Source organism: Drosophila takahashii, chromosome 3L (assembly GCF_030179915.1).
Source record: "Drosophila takahashii strain IR98-3 E-12201 chromosome 3L, DtakHiC1v2, whole genome shotgun sequence".
NCBI lineage: Eukaryota > Metazoa > Arthropoda > Insecta > Diptera > Drosophilidae > Drosophila > Drosophila takahashii.
Window position 1 is genome coordinate 19,168,848 of NC_091680.1, and position 21,038 is coordinate 19,189,885.

The following is a 21,038-nucleotide window of genomic DNA, read 5'->3' on the forward strand; positions in this document are numbered from 1 at the left end:
ACAACTTAAACGGTCCCCGAGCGGAATTCGCATCCCTTCTTCTTCTTGGGGGAAAAAGTTCGCTTTAATGTCCTGACTGATTTCGAGATGTGCGGTCGTCAAATGGCCTCCTTGCTGTCATAACAATAACGGCATTTTTAGCACCTCATTAAAAAAGAGTTCATATCGTAGCATTTTGACGGAGTCGCCGGGCATTTTGGCGATTCCGTCGCCGGATTTTCTTTTTACTGGCCAGCCGTAAACGTTAATGTGGAGCAGCCAGCATCGAATTGCACATCAATTTTTACAACAATATTTATTTGCCATTTTGGCTTCGACCATGGCAGATAAAATGGCTTTTAATAAAAGCATTAATTGCAGGTCCTTACTTGGACCGACGTGTTTTAACGGATAGATTAGGATGCGAAAGAAATTAAGGACTAGAATACGTAAATATTAAGAGATCATTGTTAAAAGAAATAAACAAACCTGTTTAGCAGATGTAAATGTAATTTATAAAACTATAATATAGTATAAAGATTCTTCTTACTTTTCTTACTAAACTGTAATTGATTTCAAGGATTATAATGATCAGTCCTACTAATGTGGCCTGTTATTCATTGCCATATTTATTTTTATTTATTTATTTTAAATGTAGCATGTTCTTATAATAATTAATTAAAGGGTATTTGCATATTTTGCGTTACTTTTTTTTTAATATTTTCTAATATTTTATTGTTTTCTATATATAGGATATGGTAAGTGAATGTAAGTCCATTTTTTATCCATTTTTAGTTTTCCGAACGGATAAATTTCCATAGTGAGTCCGAAATAATTAAGCAGACTAAACGGTCACTCCTTGGTGGAAATATTAATATGAATCTCAGCAGTCTGAGTATTTCCTAAGGTCAATACTCCATTCAATATGAGGGACATAATTTAATCGCAGCAGCCGCAATTCTCGTCGAAAATCTCTTTTGAAATCTGCATAACAAAGTTTCCTCTGGCAAGATGAATCGTCTTCTTTCAGTACGTTTTTTTTTCTTTTCAGCTTTCAGTGCCTCCGGCGGATTTAAGGCATTTATTCAGGGGAGAGGGACTCGGGGCTGGGACCCGAGATCCCAGGGACGATGGTCTTGTGGATGGGCCGCATAAACAAAGGAACTCTGTGTGCAGCTTTTGCTGTCTTTAAGTTTGACTTTATTGTGACAGTTAAAAGCGAAAATAATAGCAGTTAAAATCCCATAAAATGCGTCTTAATCATAAAAATGCGATTATAAAAATGGACGAGCCCGGGGAGAACTCTTTCTCCTCTCCCTTTCTCCCAGCGGTTGGTGTTGCTATTTTGTTTGTTGCCGTTGCTTTTTGTGAGCTGCGCTTATGGGTCGGGGATTTCCAGCTTACGTTATTATGGTTTCTGCTGGATAGTCCCTCTCCTCTTCTTCCTCGATGTGACATTTCTAATTGTTTATCATGTCGCGGTCGGGCAGCTTTAAGCAATACGGCTTTTGGGTTCCGTCGTCAAGTGAGGGCAGCGATTTTTTTATTAATTACCCTCGCTCGTGTTGTGCGTCTGCAACTGTTGTGCGAACCCCAAAAACGCAAATCCTATAAATTTTTTACTACTTATTTACGCCACTACGGCGCATTTAGCCGTGTCAAGCAATCGCATAGCCCAGGTCGTAAAAGTCCAGACCTCGCCCCCATTCAATAACCGAGTGCACTGAGATAAAATACATTTGTGGGTCAATTATTTCGAAATATTTTAATATTTAATATTTTTTTTTTTGACTTTGTAGAAAGATAAGTTTTAAATATTATATTTTCAAATGATATTTTAAAAAATGGTTTCTGTAGAATGTCATCTGATCAACGTTCTACAGTTATAAATATGTTTCCTAAACTGCTTTATAACTTATAAATTATAAGTGACATATTTAAAACAACTTCAACTATTAAATATTTGAAAATATTTATTTTAAAAAATTTATCTTGTTTTCTTAAATAAATAATAAATTTAAAGTAGGGTTAAAGCTCTGATTTCCCATACTATTTCTAGGTTTTAACCCTACTTTAAATTTAACAAACGGACGAGAAAACGGTGCCCTTTAATAATGCCTAATTTTTCTGCGTGCTTTTGGCCGTTCTGCTTGTCACTCGGGGTCGGGAGTCGTTTGTCGGCCAGGAACCGTATGGGTAAGAGCTTTTATTTTTGTGAAATTTCATCACGTTTTTATGTTGTGACCACGTGACGCCAGTGCCAGTTCCAGTGCCACTGCCGTGACTCTGTTATCCCAGCCCCTGGATGTCCCCGTCCCCATCGTCCTGCCCACTGCTCCTTTTCTATCTGGGCCAGGAGCCAAGGACAGGCCGCCACACACCTGCTGGCACGTAGGGAATGGAAATGGCACAGAAGTCCGACTGAGCAGCCAGTCAAAGTGTCAGTGTGTGTAAGCTTGTAGCATTTTCTTAGATTGCCAGAGCCTTTGCCATTGTCCTGCCTGCCAAACGGCTTTGCCTTTCCTTTCGAATCGTCCTTTCTTGCTTGGCCGCTACTTGAGCTACATATTAAGTGTACTCGTTACGAAGCAGAACAGGGTGATCTAGGTAAAACTAGGCAGTAAGTCCAATAAATATGTTTAATTTAGTTTTACCGTAAGAAATATCTATCTATTCAATGGCTAATCAATAATAAAAAAAATGCATTTATCATTTAAAAACACAAAAGTATTACGCTTGTTAAAATGTTTACTTCAGGAATAAGAAATATTTGATAAAATAAGATCAAAACGCTATTACGAATAGCCAAATTAAATTAAAAGATTTTAACTAAATAAATTAAATTGAAATTAAATAATGTTTTAGATATTATATTCAAATAGTTACGACATTTATGTTATTTGTCGAACAAAAATCTCAAAGAATTTTAAAAAGAAAGTGCTAATATATTTTTATGAAATCTCCTAACTTATTTAAAAGTTTTGCGACTTGAAAAAAAAGCAACCCTGTTCAGGATAGAGGCTTAGACAGGAATTAAAAGCTTCGATGGCTCCCGTGCATCCCGTGGTGCTGACATGGTCTTCTCCTGCTGCTCGGGCCTCCACTATATAGTATTTATATAGAAGTGACGCAGAGCCTGCCCCTGCTGCCAATATGTTTCCATTGAACTGCAAATGGCGGCAGATGTTTCCCAAGCGCCCCAACGTAGTTGTCGCAAGTAAAAATTGACGAAATTTATGTTGAAATTGTCAAAGCAGAAGGCGAGTTTCGTCACCTCCCCTGGAACAAGATGTGGATGGAGTATGGATATGGATATAGAGATGGGTGCACGTGGCAGAGGAGAACTCGACCATAGTTACGCCTATCACAGCTTTTGATATCCCTTTCGTAGCATAAGCATTTCATAGGTTGCCCTGACTACACAGAAACCCAAAGGCAAATACTCGACTTTGTGGGGGCAATTCTGCCCTTTTTTCTACTTTTTGTTCTATTATTTTCCATTCTATTCGACCACACAACGTGCAATTGTCAGCAGAAACAGCGTTATAGAAGTATTTTATGCACTTTCATTTCATGGTCAGTTGGCGTTATGGTTTCGGGTCGGGCAACATGTGTAGCGAATGCGATTGTTTGCACTTTGGGTGGGTTTCTCCCACTCTGCAAAAAAACATCCTTTGAATATGGGTTCACAATAAAATAAATACAAATAACTTAATATTCGGGTCAGTTTATTGTAAACTGGCCGCAGGGTTTGCGTGCAAATATGTGTATGTTCAAACGAATTTCACAAATGGGAATACTGAAAATTCGTATTGAAATTAAAACTATATTATGAACATTCATAATTAATATTCTTCAGTTAACTGGTGAGTTTTTGTGTAAAGTTAAATAATGTTTTTTTTTTTTGGGTTCAGATTACGATGTTAATCTTTCTATTTATTTACAAATTGTAACACAGTGAATATGGGTTTACAATAAAATAAATATGTATAAATTAATATTCGCTTGTGTGCAAATATTTGGATGTTCAAACGAACTTAACAAATGGGAGTACGAAAATTCTTATTGATATTCTTCAGTTAAAGGTGCTGAGTTTCTGTATAAAGTTAAATAAAGCCTTTTTTACTTGACTCTCAATGAGTTTTTTAAGGTTCAGATTACAAGGGTAATCTGGGATTTATAATGGTTTGTTTTTTTTAGTTTATTTATATATAGTTGACTTAAAGTAATATATATAGTTTATCCAGAATAAACCCATGTAGCTTCCCTATTTATAAAGCTTTTTAACCACAATATAGATCGTTTTACTGGGGACCACAGGCGAATCGTTTATTAAGCTGCTCATGGAAGCTGCTTAGTGGCGTTTGGCGTGCGTAGGTGAGTGCTTTTTATTGCACAAATATTTGCTGTTCGCGTATACGATGGCAAACAAAAAGGCACGCGACTTTGTGCCAGCGCCAAAAGTATGCAGACAATGTGCAAACACATCGCACACACATTGATCTATGTGCGAGTATGTGCATGTAAAAACTAATTTTTCATCAGCGAAATAAGGGAAAAAAGTGTGGGTGAAGCGGAAAAGCGGGAAAACAGGGCTGCCGCTTCTGATGTTCGCAAAACAAACGATATTTTAACGCCGCTTTGTATGTAAATGCGCCAATTTGGTAGCAAACAAAACAAAATGGCGGAAATATCGATGCGTGGCCAGCGGTCCACGCCCCCCGCTTTTTTGCCCGCCCCTTCCGGTTTGGAGGTCCTGGGATCCGCGTTTTATGCAACACATATTTGAGTCTATTAAAAATGCGTTTAAAATGCTTGGTGTGGTTTTACGGTTAAATTGTTAAATTCAAATAAAATTGATTTTTGTTGGCTTACACCACGATGAGAGTGTGTGTGTACGTTTGTGTGTGTGCCCTGCGTTCACGCGCATATTGCGAATTTTTGCCTCAATGCATAGTTGGAAAATTAAATGCAAAAAGGTTTACAACTAACCGAGCTATGCGGCCCAACAAAATCATTTGCGAAATGAGGACTACATGTGATCGAAATGTTTGCCTGCGTTTGGCTGCGAATTCTTTCGCCGGTATGCGGATTAGTCGAAATCTTTTTGTTTCGCTCAGGTGCATGTAAATGTAATGCGGGAAATTGCCTTAAGCTTTGTAAAATGCACAGTGGAAAAAAAATGGTATAAGGAGAAAAATTAGCCTCGTTGTTATAAAAATACAGACCATATTCAGATATGAAATCTACTCTGACGTTTTTGCGTTAGTAACAATTTTTAACATATCTAGTTTTTCCTTTTATTAAAAACAGTATTTTTAGGACTAATAAAATAAAAATATTGAATTATTTTTTAATTAAAAAAAATTGCCTTAGATTAAGTTATAGTAATGGGGTTCACCTAAGTTTTAAGTTTAATATGTAAAGGATAACCACACTAGTATGTAGTTACATATAAAAATGATGCAACGTTTTCGTTATTATTAATTTATAGCGGTCGTTTCAGATGAGACATGTCAAGAATGCGCCGTGTCATTTCGAAAAATGTTAGTTTCGCCAATGCCTGGCTGCATATCGTCGATAACGAGCTGTAACGCCAGACGATAAATGCCTCGAAAGTCGTGTAAAAAGTGCCAGCCAATAGCTAACAACTGCAGTTTGGTGGGGAAATTGGAATGGTGACTGGGCTTCCTCAATGAAACATGCTACGTAATTTCCATGTGGGTAACCAGCAATTTCTGGCATGTAACATTTTTCAACATCAACAACTCCAACAATATGGCGGCGTTTCCGCTTTGCAACTTCCCCATGGAAGAACCGCTTACACATCCTCCTACTCGTTTTCGTTTTCGCCCCAGGAATATGCAGCGAAGCGCAAACACTACAAGAAAAATTGTAAGTGAAGCGAATAAAATATTATTTTCTAATGCTCGAAGACACAAACAAAGCCAGTAAAGGCGGAGGCAAAAATGGATGGCAGCGATGGTGGAAAAAAGAAAGCAGGAGGCAAAAAGCCAAAGAGAAATCAAGAAAAATTGTTTAGTTCTTTCGCTTCACTCTCGAGCTCCCGGAGAATAATGGGTCCCGGGTGCTCTACTCGGGGCTTAATCCATCTTAGTCTAGTCACATCCACTACTAAGGATATGGTAAGAATGAGAATGGGGCTAAGGATAAGGATAAGGATGGGGATGACGACAACGAGGACTTTGAAATGTTGCCGGAGCTCTTGGAGATGGAGCGCAAATGTAAACAAAAAACGAAATTATTCTGCAGCATTTGTTCGCTTTGCCTCCTTTGTTTTTTTTTTATATTTTTTTCCCGTTTAAAGTGCTCCATTTTTTTGTGTGCTCATGCGAAAGCGCCTTAAGTTATGCTGCCATTTTTTTCGTTTCCTTTCTGCTGCTCGCAGCTTTCTTCTATTTTGAGCAATATTTTTTGTAATAATGTTGCCTCGCAGCGAACGCCGCCAAATGAAATGAATTGTGAAAAATGTGCTCCAGCTTCTTTTCTTCAGCTCCTTTTAGCTGGGTGGTTGGGTGGCTGGGGGCTTTTCTTATTTTTTAGTGGTTGAGCTGGCCGCTTTCGAACTCAATTACATAAGCGCAGCAGCAGCAGTAGCAGAAGGAGCAACGTGCACACACAGTTTGGCAGTTTGTAATTTTCGGCAAATGGCAAGTCACAAAAAGGATCTTCTGGCCCCGGTCCAAAATCACGTAAAATGTCAAATTGCGAAACGTCAGGGAAAATGGCGCGTTTGTTTTGTCGTCGTCGCTCTCTCTTGTCATTCGCCTTATCTACTATTTTAACGCTCAAGTATTTCTGCCTTTCAAGCCTCAAGCTTCAAGCCCCCCAATTCCCAATAGCACCCATGGCTCCCATAACACCCAGTGCCACCCCCTTGGCATTCAAAGCACACAACAAAAATGCCAACAATCCAAAGTTGAGTTTTCTTTGGAATTTCTTGGCGTTTTTTCCGTTTGGCTCAGTTTACTTTTTTTCCGTTTTTTTTTTTGTTTTTTTGACATCTTTCCTGGGGAGGCAACATGCGCGCGCCACAATGACAATTGCTTATTTGTGCTTGTATGTGTATGTGTGGGGAGGGGCTGGTGTATGGGTGAAGGGGGTGGTGCTCGTGGGGGTGGTGCTCGTGGGGGTGGCACTGCCACAGTTAACATGTAACTTCAACGTCAAGTCAAACGAATGTTGTCCTCGTCCTAGTCGCCATTTTGTTTTTTGCCAATGCCACCACACGAAGAAAAATACTCGAGAGAGCACTTTTGAAAATGTTTTTATAATACAACACATTTTTAGACTATTTGTTTTTGATATTTTAAAATATTTAAAAGCAATAAATTGTATTTTTTGGTGCTTCAATTCTTATACAATTATGGGGTATTTAACGCAAGCTAAAAATTCAAATGATATGAAAAATATTTAAAGTAAAAATATAAAAAGGTGAAATTTAATTATATCAATGTTTCTATTTAAATTCTTAAAGTCTAAATAAATATTTTATATAATATATGTATGTTTGGCCATAAGTATAAACTACGCTAATAATTAAATAATTAATTCCTATCATTTCTCTCAGTGCACTACTGCTTTTTCATGGCTTTCATGACTGCTGAATGCTGACTGCTCTCGTCTTGTCTGTGACTCTTATGGCCCTGTTTTGTATGTTTGTGGAGCTGCGTTCTGTTACGCATTCCGTTGGTATTCTACCATTAATACTTGTCTACTTAACGGTAAATTACAGACATTAAACGCACGCACACACACACACTGAGCTCCCCATCCGTGCCAAAAAGAGTGTGTGCGTGTCTGGCCGTGTATTTGTATTGGTAGAGGGGTGGGAGGACACTCGGATGTGCTTATTTGTTGTCAGTACGCGTCAAACATTTGAAAACATTTATTTTTGCCCCGTACGAATGCTTCAATACTCGTAAAGCTTTAGCCAACTGACAGCTCGTCGCCAGTTGCCAGTTTATTTTTTTCCCATCCTCCGAAACAGGAGTTTTCCGTTCCTAAATGGATCCTGATAAATGGGGGCCACTGGCTGCCTGGGAGTCCTCTATTTGTCCCCATTCGGTGCTTTATGCCAGATATTTTACAGGAAGTTTCTGAAAATTTAAATGCTACACAGGAACACAAAATTAAACTTTGTGAAATTTCCACGAACCATTTCAAGTTTTCCATGATATTTGGGTGCTCCTGAGTAAAAGTCCCATACAAAATTATTTTCCATCACCTACAGGTTCCGCGGTATAGCTAAGAATACAAATAACCGATGTTTGCCGACATTTTGAATTACGTGGCCTATATAATTGGGCCAACCTTTATTATTTTCGGTAGGACCTACTCTCAATACATCAAGGCATTCCTAAAAAATAGTCCCCATTGTGAACCATTGCCCATGTCTTTGGAATTCGACGCCAAAGTTGAAAATCCCAAAATTGTAGAGATTTTTCTGATGGAAAAACAATTCTGAGGATTAAATCTTGAATGGAATTAATTTTAACTATTCATTGTATCTATTGTTCATTGTATGCTTTAATTTCGGTTTAAAGCGTTTTCATGAGAACATTTTATTGGATTTCTTATACTAATAAAACCGATTTTTTTATTTCATTATCTACTCCTAAATGTTGTCAAATTTTGAATAAGTCATGGCAACCTCTAGAACTAAGAAACTGAAATACGTTCACTGAACATACACAGAAAAATGTAAATGTTTACTCCCATTCTGTAGGATGCCTTGACTTTTTTAAAATTTGACAACATTTAGGAGTAGATAATGAAATAAAAAAAACGGTTTTATTAGTATAATAAATCCAATAAAAAATAATCTCATGAAATCGCTTTAAACCGAAATTAAAGCATACAATGAACAATAGATACAATGAATAGTTAAAATTACTTCCATTCAAGATTTAATCCTCAGAATTGTTTTTCCATCAGAAAAATCTCTACAATTTTGGGATTTTCAACTTTGGCGTCGAATTCCAAAGACATGGGCAATGGTTCACAATGGGGACTATTTTTTAGGAATGCCTTGATGTATTGAGAGTAGGTCCTACCGAAAATAATAAAGGTTGGTCCAATTATATAGGCCACGTAATTCAAAATGTCGGCAAACATCGGTTTTTTGTATTCTTAGCTATACCGCGGAACCTGTAGGTGATGGAAAATAATTTTGTATGGGACTTTTACTCAGGAGCACCCAAATATCATGGAAAACTTGAAATGGTTCGTGGAAATTTTTGGCTGTGTACCTGTGCTATCGTTGTAATGTAAAGTTGTTTAGGATTTAATAATATTTATTTAAAAACAAATAAAAAAAATTTATAAATAACTAAAAAAAACTTTAAAACGTATAAGATGTAGGGCTCAAACTTAAAATATAATTTGTATTAAGCTATTTAAAATGATAATCATTTCTATTCAAAGATAGAAACATATTCTATGCCAATTATACATAAGTGTATATTGCAGTCTTCGAATTAAATACCTGGTAAATTTCAGGCTAAACTAAAATTTTCCGATAGCTTGCATTGTTCAATTTGGAAATTCCCCAAAATTTGCTGGCCACATCGTAAAGCCAGCCCAGATATTCTTTTTATTTAATTCAACTCGAATCTTCTTTTATGCGGCAAGGACGTAGAATCAACAAAAGTAAAACAATACCAAAAATCAAACACACAAAACGACTGAAAGGTGATGCACGTTTCCATCTTCAGGGTCCTGCAAAGGACCAAGCTCAGGATTTAAAAGAGAGAAAGAGAAAAACGGGAAGGAGGAGGCAGGACTTGTAAAATACTTTTGTGTAACTTTGGCTGAAAACTTTATTTTGTGTATTATATATCCTGTTAACAATATACTTCAGGGCCGATACTGCTGCTGCTGCTGCCGCTTCAAAGGAACAACAAAGCGTAAGAGTCACTTAGCACCAGAAGGATATGCGTGTGTGTGTGTGTGCCTCAACGGACGTATATGTGTGTGAGTGTGGTTTCCGTTAGCCAACAGCCCAAGTTGGTTTGTCTCACGAGCAGCGGCGAATGCTTTTAGCCTTCTTTTGTTTAAAATTTGGTTTGTGTCAGCAACCACACGAACGCACACTCACACACACACACTCACTCGCACACACACATGCTGAGAAGCACACAAAGCCAAATTGTTTTAAAAGAAAGTCAAAGGTCTTTGCAGACAAACAAGAAAGATGAGCGGCATGGCAAATAGGTGGCTCGGGCGGACAAAACTTTTTCAAACTAAACAAGTCATGCACATTTTTCGGCCTGTGTGTATCTGTTTGCTTGTGTGCGGTCGTACTACGTGTGTGTGAGTGCTCCACACTTCCGTTTCCGCTGCCTGGCAAAACACACTCACATATATGTATGGTAATTTTTTTTGGTGGCTATGTAGTATGCTCTGCCGGTTATTTTAAGGAAATTTGCATTAGTCCTGGCGGAAACTCGGCTCACATTTACATATTTTACTTGAAAACTTCTTTGGCTGCACTGCTATGAAAGGTACCCCACTTCTGGTACCGATTAAAATTCAAAGTGTTCCTATATGTCTTGGAAAACAAGTGGTTTAGTACAAATAAAATATAATTAACAATTTCTAATAAATATTAGTAATTGTTGGGTATTAGTATTTTAAAATTTATTTAAAGTCACTTTTTTCCAAACTTGTCTAATTAGTTTTTAATATAGTAATACTTGGCTTTACTTTACAGTTAAGTTATAGATTTCTTAGACATCAAAGACTTAGGAACTATAACCTTAAACAGTGAACAGTATGGAAACTTGGAGCATTTTTTGGTAAATACACTTTAGAGAACATTTGAGGTATAAATATGAATATTGAATTCTCTTTGTCTTGTAATCAGATTTTTATTTGCCTAAAATGTATCCTTGATTGAGCTATAAAAATAGCTTATTTCATTCCTTTAACCCCAAAAGGATCGCCTAGCTTCCAACCCCTATCTCCTAAGTATGCTGAGGATGCCTTCGATTTAAGGAGTGAACACAAATCACTGAATGGGGGCAGCCAGCAAAAGGCCATAAATACCAAATTGACACTATTACCCGGCCATTCACAGCACCACCCCCCTGAAGCCGCCCATAAAATCCTCCTCCCACCACCCACCACCTACCTACCTGTATGTTCAGTTTTCACAGCCGGCGGACGCGTGTCTGCCTTAATGGACACCTTCCAGATTAATTGCTGCCGGCTACGACGAAGTAACGACGATGGCGACCACATGAACCGCAAAAAGAACAAAGCATTAAGCCCGGCACAGACCGGGCTGTAAATGGGGGGCGGGGAAGGTCGTGTGTTTAACCAGTCAAAGTCACGTGTCAAATAAAATGTCAACAAAACAATTGAGTTATTTATTTGGGCATCGTTTCGCCGAAAGCGGCAGAGCGTTTAATTTTGGCCGCCCACCGGAGAAAACGAGAAGCGTGTGCTGGGTATTTAAAAATCCATTGGCGGTCATTCGACTAAAGCCGAGAGTTACTTTGTCAGCCCGACGGCTCAAGTGTTGAGTTCATTGCAATGCAAGGCGTTCGACAATTTTCGGGACGGCCATAGTCACCCCTACACAGGGAGAAATCTCGGTGAATCTGGGTAAATTTGAAAAAATATTTAATAAATAACAATGTGTCAAATCTAAAAGTCTGGATGTATTTCATTTTAACTTATAAATGTTGATTTACGTAAATTATAACTGAAATAATATCAAAGGAAAATAAATAATATTTAATTTCATATTTATATATGTAATATTTATTTATTAATTATTTAAAACCTAATAATAAATACTTCTATTTATATTACAATTTGGTCTACAATTTAATAAACAATTTTTTTTAAATATTCAGTTAGTTTACTAGTTTTCGATTGACTTAACTATTTATTTAAATCTTTTTGTAATTATTTTCTCACTTTTAATCCTTTTGGTTTTATGAGATTAAGGTAGATAAGATATATGGAAAACATACTAATATCTGTGAGATAAGTAACTATTTTTTCAAGTGTAGCCGGGCCTCCAGGATCGCTTAATAGACACGTGCCGGCCACATCGTGGAGGATGTGCTCGCATTGGCATCCTTGTGGGCTGCTGCTAAATGATTTTCTAGTTGCCAGGCAGCCGGAGCAGGATTAGCCGATGACGGGAGTGTCGCTCGAGGTCCTGGAACGAGTAATGCCCTAAGCCGAGATGCTCAATTGAAACGAAAATGATATTTGCACAGGCCCGGCCGCTGGCTGTGAGTCTAGGGCAGGAGCAGGAGCAGGAGCATCCTTTTCGGGGCTCGCTGCTAAGCAAATACAAATAAAGACCTTTGATGTGAATTTATTGGCAATCGCCAGAGATGAGAAGGTCGTAATGTGGGAGGGGGAGGGACTGGGTCGTGAGACAAGGGCGTGAGAAACAAGCCAGGGAAATTTGCACAACAAATGTTTATGAATTTTGTGGCACGGATAAATGCATAAATAATGCATGTGCGACCGAATGGCCATTGAATATATTTATATTTCCAAGTGCAAATGCCTCCTGCATTTATATGCGCATAAATAAATGTTAAATATTCTATTCAGAGATGACAAAATCCCACTGACGGACCTGCGTTTCATATTGTAATGTTTTTCATTTAAAAGGCCCTGGCCATAAAATCTCAAAGTCACTCGCCATCGCCACGTGGAAATTATGAGAAGGCGTAGCCGTTCGAGGATGTCATAAAGTGAGATATGGCTTTCGCCTTACATCCATCTCCAGTCGCAACTCCTTTTCTTTCCCCGGGACCGGGCATAAATTATGTAAATGCAGGCTGGGAAAGCTGTCTCAATCCGGGGATCCCGTACTATTAGTGCACGTCGGTCGCTAGAGGTCGTCGGTCCATTAGGCTCACCACACGCTCAGGCTCAGCCCAAAAAATCCCTCAACCCCACCACATTACACCGCCACCCGAAAGACCTCCTCCTCCACTCGGTGCTCCAGAAATTTCGACAACATGTTGCGGGCCGGGCAAAAAAGGTCAACATTTTACGGTTGATTAAAGTGCGCCAGGCTGCTCCGTAGTTCCCTATGCTTCCTAGGCTTCCAAAATTGCTGAAATATTTAATGAAGTGCATAAAAATAATTTGTACAAATATTTCATGCATTTCGGTTGAAAAAGATTAAACATGTATTTCGGTTTTTGCTGCCCATTTTTGACAAATATTTTTCTTTGCAATTTATTTGTAAAACCGCCGATGGGCAATTTGCGCATATTTGTTAATGGAAATTGTTTAAATGGCTCGAAGTATTTGCCCAAATAGACTGCTGCTGTTGCCAAGTTGGTCGTTGGTCGTCGGTCGGGTCCAGGGATTTCTGAATCCCGCGGCGTGCCCGCCGTAATTGAGTGAGGGAACAAAAGGAGGTACAAAAGGTCAACTTTTTTACATGCACCCAAATTCTCCCCTTCAACCCGCCTGCGAATTCATTTAAATGTGCCACACAACTCTGGCTTATCTCGCTCCCATTCAACTTTTTCGGCCTTGGGTCGCTTTTATTAGAGCAAAAAATATTTCAATTATTTGCTGGGTTAAGCCGGGCCAGACTTAGCAAGGTGTTAATTTGGCTAATTTCACTGCGGGCTCGAATATTTCGAATTATTTTATATATAAAACAATTTGCTTCCGAAGGGCTACATTTTCGGTAAGAATACCACGATTTACTGAGGTCTTGACTGGGGAGAGTATTGTGAATAAATAAAATGCACGATTTATTAATAGATGGAAAAGGTTTCACTTTAAAAATTGAATTCAAATCTTAAAAAATTACAACTAGAGATTTATTTTTCTTTTAATTTTCAATTTCGTCGTTTTTGCACCGAATATTCTATCAGAAATCAATAAAACATTGCTTTTTAATTCCGATCCAAATCAAAAGTAAGCTAGTACTTAAAAATTGCGTTAAGAAAATGCCGTTTAAAAAGAAAAACAAAGGAGTAGCCAATAAAGGCGCTGGGAAGAAAAACAAGAAGGATATACAGGCTTTTAAGAAAGATGTAGAAACGGATAACCATAAAATATCTGTGGAGGAACTATTAGATCGTTTAAAAACTGATCGCAATATGGTAGGGCGAACTGAGAAAGATTAATATGAGTTATTTCTGGTAAGATTTTTCTAATAGGGCCTAACTTATGCGGAGGCAAAATCAAGATTGGAGATATATGGTCCCAATACTCTAACGCCAACACCGCCAACTCCGAAATGGGTAGTTTTTCTTAAGATAATGTTTGGTGGATTCGCAATACTACTCTGGACAGGAGCTTTTCTCTGCTTTGCTGGATATCTTATACAATTGCAGACGCAGCATGAGCCACCAGATGACAATCTCTACCTGGGCATCGCATTGGCCGTTTTGGTGATAGTCACTGGTTTATTTACATATTTTCAGGTAATTAGGATACCTATCGTTTATTAAAAACTTCTCTGCTTATATAAAATTATTATATGATTTTCCTATCTCAAATCAGATTTATAGTTTAATACATTTTATTTCACTCCCTAGGTCCATAAGTCCTCATCTATAATGGATTCATTTAAGAACCTGGTTCCTCAACACGCTACAGTGATACGAGAAGGGGAAATAACCACTGTTAACTCGAGTGAAATAGTGAAGGGAGATATTGTGGAAGTAAAATTTGGCGATCGAGTTCCAGCTGACATTCGAATATTAGAAGCCCACGGCTTGAAGGTGGATAATTCTTCTTTGACTGGAGAATCAGAACCGCAAGTAAGATCGTCAGAATTCACACATGAAAACCCACTGGAAACAAGAAATCTGGCCTTCTTTTCCACAAACGTACTCGAAGGCACTTGCAAAGGCGTTGTAATTGCCACTGGGGATAATACGGTGATGGGAAGAATAGCTAATTTGGCAGCCGGTCTTGACGAAGGGCAGTCGCCTATTTCCCGAGAAATAGAGCTTTTCATTCGATTTATTACAATTTTTGCAGTAATTTTAGGACTATCGTTCTTTGGAATCGCCCTGATGCTGGGATATGGTTTCATTGACGCAGTAGTGTTCCTCATCGGCATTATAGTTGCAAACGTGCCCGAAGGTCTACTTGTGACGGTAACTGTTTGCTTAACCCTTACGGCCAAGCGAATGGCCTCGAAAAACTGTTTGGTCAAGAACTTGGAGGCCGTTGAGACCTTGGGGTCGACATCAACGATCTGTTCTGATAAAACGGGAACCTTGACGCAAAATCGAATGACAGTTGCCCATTTGTGGTATGATCAGACGATAGTCGAATCTGATACGACGGAGACTTTTCGAGGATCACTTTTTAAAATGGAAGATAAATCGTTCAGTGCTCTTCTCCTGTGCGCTGCCCTTTGCAACTCGGCGGAATTCAAGGGCGGCCAAGAGGATATACCAGTTTTCAAGAAAGATGTCAATGGAAATGCTTCAGAGGCGGCACTTCTAAAATTCGCCGAGACGGTTTTCGGAGGTGTTTCAGCAGTTCGCCAAAAGCATCCAAAACTAACCGAAATACCCTTTAACTCCACGGAAAAGTATCAAGTTTCCGTTCATGAATATAACTGGATCGATGGATTTTTTGTTGTCGAAATGAAAGGAGCCCCGGAAAGGATTTTGGATCGTTGCGATACGATAATAATTCGAGGTCAGACCGTGGATCTTACGGCTGCACTGAAAATGGAATTCGAAGAGGCCTATTTGGAAATGGGCGGCATGGGTGAGAGGGTTTTGGGCTTTGCAGACCTTCAACTTTCTGCGGATCAATATCCACGCTCATATGAGTTTAGCACAGAGCCTCCGAATTTCCCTCTCTATGGTCTTCGCTTTCTGGGATTGATATCCCTTATAGATCCACCTCGTGCAGCAGTTCCTGATGCGGTGGCCAAATGCCGTTCTGCAGGTGTTCGAGTAATTATGGTAACCGGTGATCATCCGATTACGGCCAAAGCTATAGCCCGCAGTGTGGGCATTATTACGAAGCCCACTGCCGAGGATCTGGCCAAGCAGCGCGGCGTTCGAGTGGAGGATATCGATCCTCGACAGGCCACAGCCATTGTGGTGCACGGTGGAGAGCTGCGCGAGATGAAAGGCGAGCAATTGGACGGTGTTATTTACTATCACAACGAGATTGTCTTTGCAAGAACTTCACCGCAGCAAAAACTCATAATAGTAGAGGCCTGTCAGAGACGTGGGGAAATCGTTGCCGTCACTGGTGACGGAGTGAATGACTCACCGGCCTTGAAACGAGCTGATATTGGCGTGGCAATGGGTATTTCCGGATCCGATGTTTCTAAGCAGGCTGCGGACATGATTTTGCTGGATGATAACTTCGCCTCCATAGTTGTGGGCATCGAGGAGGGAAGGATTATCTTTGATAATCTTAAAAAATCCATCGCCTATACCTTGACTTCGAATCTTCCGGAAATAATGCCGTTCCTGTGCTTTGTTATGTTCGATATACCATTAGCTCTGGGCACAATCGCTATTCTGTGCATCGATATCGGCACCGATATGCTGCCCGCCATATCACTGGCCTATGAAAAAGCGGAATCGGATATAATGTCTCGCATGCCGAGGGATCCCTTTGAAGACCGTCTGGTAAATAAAAAGTACGGGTTGTTTGGAAATAATATAGAATATATGGTTTGAATAACTAACATTAATTCATAGGCTAATTCTGATGGCTTACTTGCAAATTGGAGTAATACAAACCGTGGCTGCGTATTTTACATTTTTTGCTATAATGGCTGAACATGGCTTCCCCCCATCCAGACTTATTGGAATTCGAGGAGCATGGGACGCGAAAGAGGTTGAAGATCTGGAAGATGGTTACGGACAAGAGTGGGTAAGATTGTCGTTTACCTATTACTATAATATATTTCTTAATATCTTGGTATTATTTGTAGACCTACAGAGAACGTAAGGTTCTTGAGTATACGGCTGGCACCGGCTTCTTTGTGTCCATTGTAGTAACACAAGTCTTCGATCTTTTAATATGTAAAACGCGTCGAAACTCAATTTGCAGCAGGGTATGGGCAATCATGTACTGAACTTCGCGTTGATTTTGGAAATCATCATTACTTGCGTGCTCTGCTATGTGCCGGTGTTTGAGAAAACTTTAAGGATGTATTCCATAAAGTAGGTAATAATACTAAACTTTAAGTCAGTGATAATCAAGTTAGTTTTTCAGATTTATCTGGTGGATATACGCATTCCCTTTTGGCTTACTAATCTTTTTCTTTGATGAGGGTCGTAAATTCCTCATCAGAAGGAATCCTGGTGGTTGGGTGGAGCAAGAAACATATTATTAATGCCGGTGTTTTAACACTCTAAATATATACCAACAAAAATCTGACGCTGTGTCGCTGTACGTACTACTTAATAAATTTTACTAATTCCTTTTCAACCACTGGAATAAAATGGATAAAAAATATAAAAAGTATAATAATTTGAACAGAAAAACCTTTCGACAGAACGGTTTATAATTAATAATAATTAATTATAATTTATAATATAATATATGTTATTTATATTATTTAAAATTTGTTTGACTCGTTCGTTTAAATAGTGTTGGCATATCAATGTCGATATACTTTCATTAGAGGACATACACACCCATATTATTTTTTGTTAAATTGCAATATCAGTCATGATCCTTGTTTTGCTCATTACTATTCCGCTGGTGACAGATTGCGTCGCCTGACAAGCCCGATTTTGGCCTGAGTTTCGGCGTCATCCTCAGCCACCCGGGAAATACAGAGTGAAATTGAGCGCAACCCCACCCCAAAATTCAACCTCGGGTGGTTGCAATCCGCATCGTAAAAAGCGTAGCGCATAAATGACGAGGCTGTTTCCAACGGGACAGTGCGGAACGGAGTTGTAAGGACGGGGGCGATGAGGCAGCTTGTTGGACAAGTGGCGCCCTTGTTTTTGCGGAAAGTGTTGTTTCACTTTTTTTTTGCCGGCCAGATTTTATGGCGCAGAAAATTGAATGATTGATCGCCGAAAATAGGCGCAACTAATTAATTTTCGACCCTCGCAGTTTCGGGGGTGTTGAAGGGGGCGTGGCTGCATCGATGATGTCAAACCGGTGGCCACCTGCAAACAGGACGATCCCTCTGTTTTTTGTCAGCCCAGGGTGCAAAAGGAAGTTTGTCATTTGCATAATTTGCAACTTAATTTAAACGACTTCATCGGGTTATACAATATACATGTCTAGAGAATAGTATTCTGGGGATTTTCACACGTGTGCCACATTTTTTGAGCTTTGGGCCTGCCACGCCCCCTAGCCAACCGCAATGCCACCTTTTGCGGTTCACTTCGTTTTTGTCATTAACTTGCGGCAACAGAAATTCTACTCCTCCCTCCTTCGATTGTAACGCCCCGGCACGTGGAGATGATTTAACTCCAGTCAAGATTGTAGTTTTCCAGGCAGTCACATGCCAACTAATTTATTCATGACATCATCATTAAGATGTCGTGGCATGCCGAATCCTTTGAAGCGCCTCCTTTGCTCACCTCGTATTTACTTAATCGGAGCTCCAGCTTTGCCTTTCCCCGTTTCCGTTTGCTCTTATTTATGTTTACTTTGCGTCGAGCCAAGGCAACTACTTACTTTGTTTATGTTGGCTTCCTTTCGAGGAGGCTTTCGGGTTCGGGGTCCCTGGTCCCTATAAGGGGGATATTCCCGCCGAGGCGTTCCGGTTCTCCTATGAATTTTAATAAGTCTTGGATCTGGAAACGTGTGGTGTTCGCCGGGTTGTCTTTCTCTGACTTTGTAGAAGTCGCTTGTAAAGTTTAACTTGCTTTAACATCAACTTGAACTGACAATGATGATGCGGTTTTTCATTAAGACAAAGGTTACGCTATAGTTGAATAGTAGGTAATTGATCAAATGTATATATAAACATTTTAGTTCTGGCTTCAAAATAAAAGAATAAATTTGATGAAGTGCAAATATTCTTTTAATAGACTGATTTAAAGTAACCCCTTTTAAGATTTGATTTCTAGCTTTTTACACTCAATCCAGAAAACAATTGGGCCCATAAACGATTGACTACCAGAAGGCAAACCGTTTCAATATCCTGCCGGCCTGACGAATGGCCAGCAATTTGCGAGTCCTTTGACAACCAGCGACTGCCACTGCCACTGTATCCACTAACCGAATCTGGAGTCGGGCTGGTAATTAACTTTGCAACACTTGCAGTGGCCGTAACAGTGGCATTGGCCCTGAATGGGAACCTGGCCCACACGCAGCACGTTGCACGGAGCTTTTTGCGGTGGCCGTGGCAGGAGCAAATATGTGTGTCCTCGTCAGCCGGCCGGTGGTCAAACGATGAAATGTCAACAATGGCCAACGGTTCGAACTCCTTTGCTACCGCCGACGTCATGCCAGCACTTCATCACGAACGGAGTCACGAGTCCAAAGTCCAGAGTCCAGAGTCCACCACAGTCGCAGTGCGAGTCACAAAAAGGCGCAAATTTACATTTACATTGACTGAATGATGCCGATGGCCCGGGCGTTCATGGAACATGTCCTGCTCCCAGCGACTGATTGATTTCGAGTGCGTGTGCGGACACGGTGAAAAAAGAATATCAAATAAAATTTTCATCTTATGAGTCAGTTTGAAAATTTTACCAACATAGGAATTTTATAATGAACGTACAACTTATATTTGGCTAAGTTTTAAGCCACCGTAGATTGAAGAAATTTTGTATTATTATTAAAGCAAATGTTATCTATTTCGTACTTTCTTATTTAGTCCTTCTTTAACATTAATCAATTACCTGGAAGCCTGACTACTTAATCAAATTTCATAAAAATGTTTTAAAAAATATATTTTTTTATTAAGTTTATAAATTTAAACTTATACGATTTCGGATTTCATAAATTTTTTATTGTCAATCTGTAATTATGTTATTAGAATTATAAAAATGCAAATTTTTTAAAATGTAGTATTTAAACAAAATTATTTACGTAATAATTTTATGGACAATCCGATGTCAAGTTATAATACAGGCTTATTGGTATTCCACCTATTAAGGATAAGCAAATTATAATACATTTTATTCCCTGTGTAGATGGATTGTACATATAACCATTCTGATGGCCGGCGACGAGTCTTGCGTAAAAACCACGAAACATATTTGGTTTGTCATTGGACGCAGTGAAGCGTTCACCGAGTGGTCACTGGGAGGAGTTGGTAAAAGTGGGGTGAATCGGGATGGGGAGAAAAAGGAGGAGTGACTCCCTGAATCCCGAGTCCTGGAGCCAGAGTCCTGAATCCTGGGCTACTGTAACGCCGAAATGTAACCAGCCATATTGACATGGGACGCACACGAGTGTGGGTGTTTCTTTTCATGTCTGTACGTGCATGACAAGTGGAGCCTCAATTGGTTGTCCTGCCAGGAGCACACACACACACACACCCGCTTACATCCACATACTCGCCACACATATAGAGGCAAAAAGCCATGGCCGTTTAACTGCTTTTCCACTGAAGCCATGTTGATTTTTTTCACTGGTTACACTTCGTTTCGCTGGGTTGTTGTTTGTGTCATTTGCCTGCCATGCGGTTGAACGAGTGCTTTCGTATCGGTGTGACTGCGTGTGTGTATGTGTGTGCCTGTTGTCTGTGTGTGAGGACCTTCATATCCTTGTGTGCATGCATGTGGTGTGCATGCAATGTCCTTGTGCAAACTTCCCGCACTTTGTCGTCGTCGTCGTCGTTCTCGTTTTTGTTGTCGCTTGTCGTTGGTCCTTTATCGTTTCCTTGTCGTCCTCGCCCATCCTGCCACCGTATTTTTGGTCTTTTTGTTTGTGCTACACTCCTTTTTCTTATTTCTGCCGCGGCTGCGCCACTAGTTCGGCTGGTTTTTTCAGCTCTTCCATTTTTTAATAAAACTTTGGATCTTGAAAATCAATTTGTGACATTTTCTTTTGGTTTTGGATAACTTTTAAAACCGGAAATTTCCAAAAGTCCTTTTTTCAGTAAGTATTGGGTATTTTAAACCATATGTAAA

At 39.4% G+C, this 21,038-nt stretch overlaps 1 protein-coding gene and 1 pseudogene across 1 annotated transcript; both read left to right on the forward strand.

The window, feature by feature from the left end:
* Positions 1-7,600: 7,600 nt before the first annotated feature.
* Positions 7,601-7,765, forward strand: LOC108063693 (uncharacterized; the record flags this gene model as incomplete). Its single annotated transcript, XM_017150852.2, has 1 exon — positions 7,601-7,765. A coding segment is annotated over one exon (165 nt), but the record flags the coding sequence as incomplete, so codon positions are not given.
* A 6,114-nt stretch (positions 7,766-13,879) lies between these two features.
* Positions 13,880-17,421, forward strand: LOC138911806 (sodium/potassium-transporting ATPase subunit alpha-like; annotated as a pseudogene).
* Positions 17,422-21,038: the final 3,617 nt, after the last annotated feature.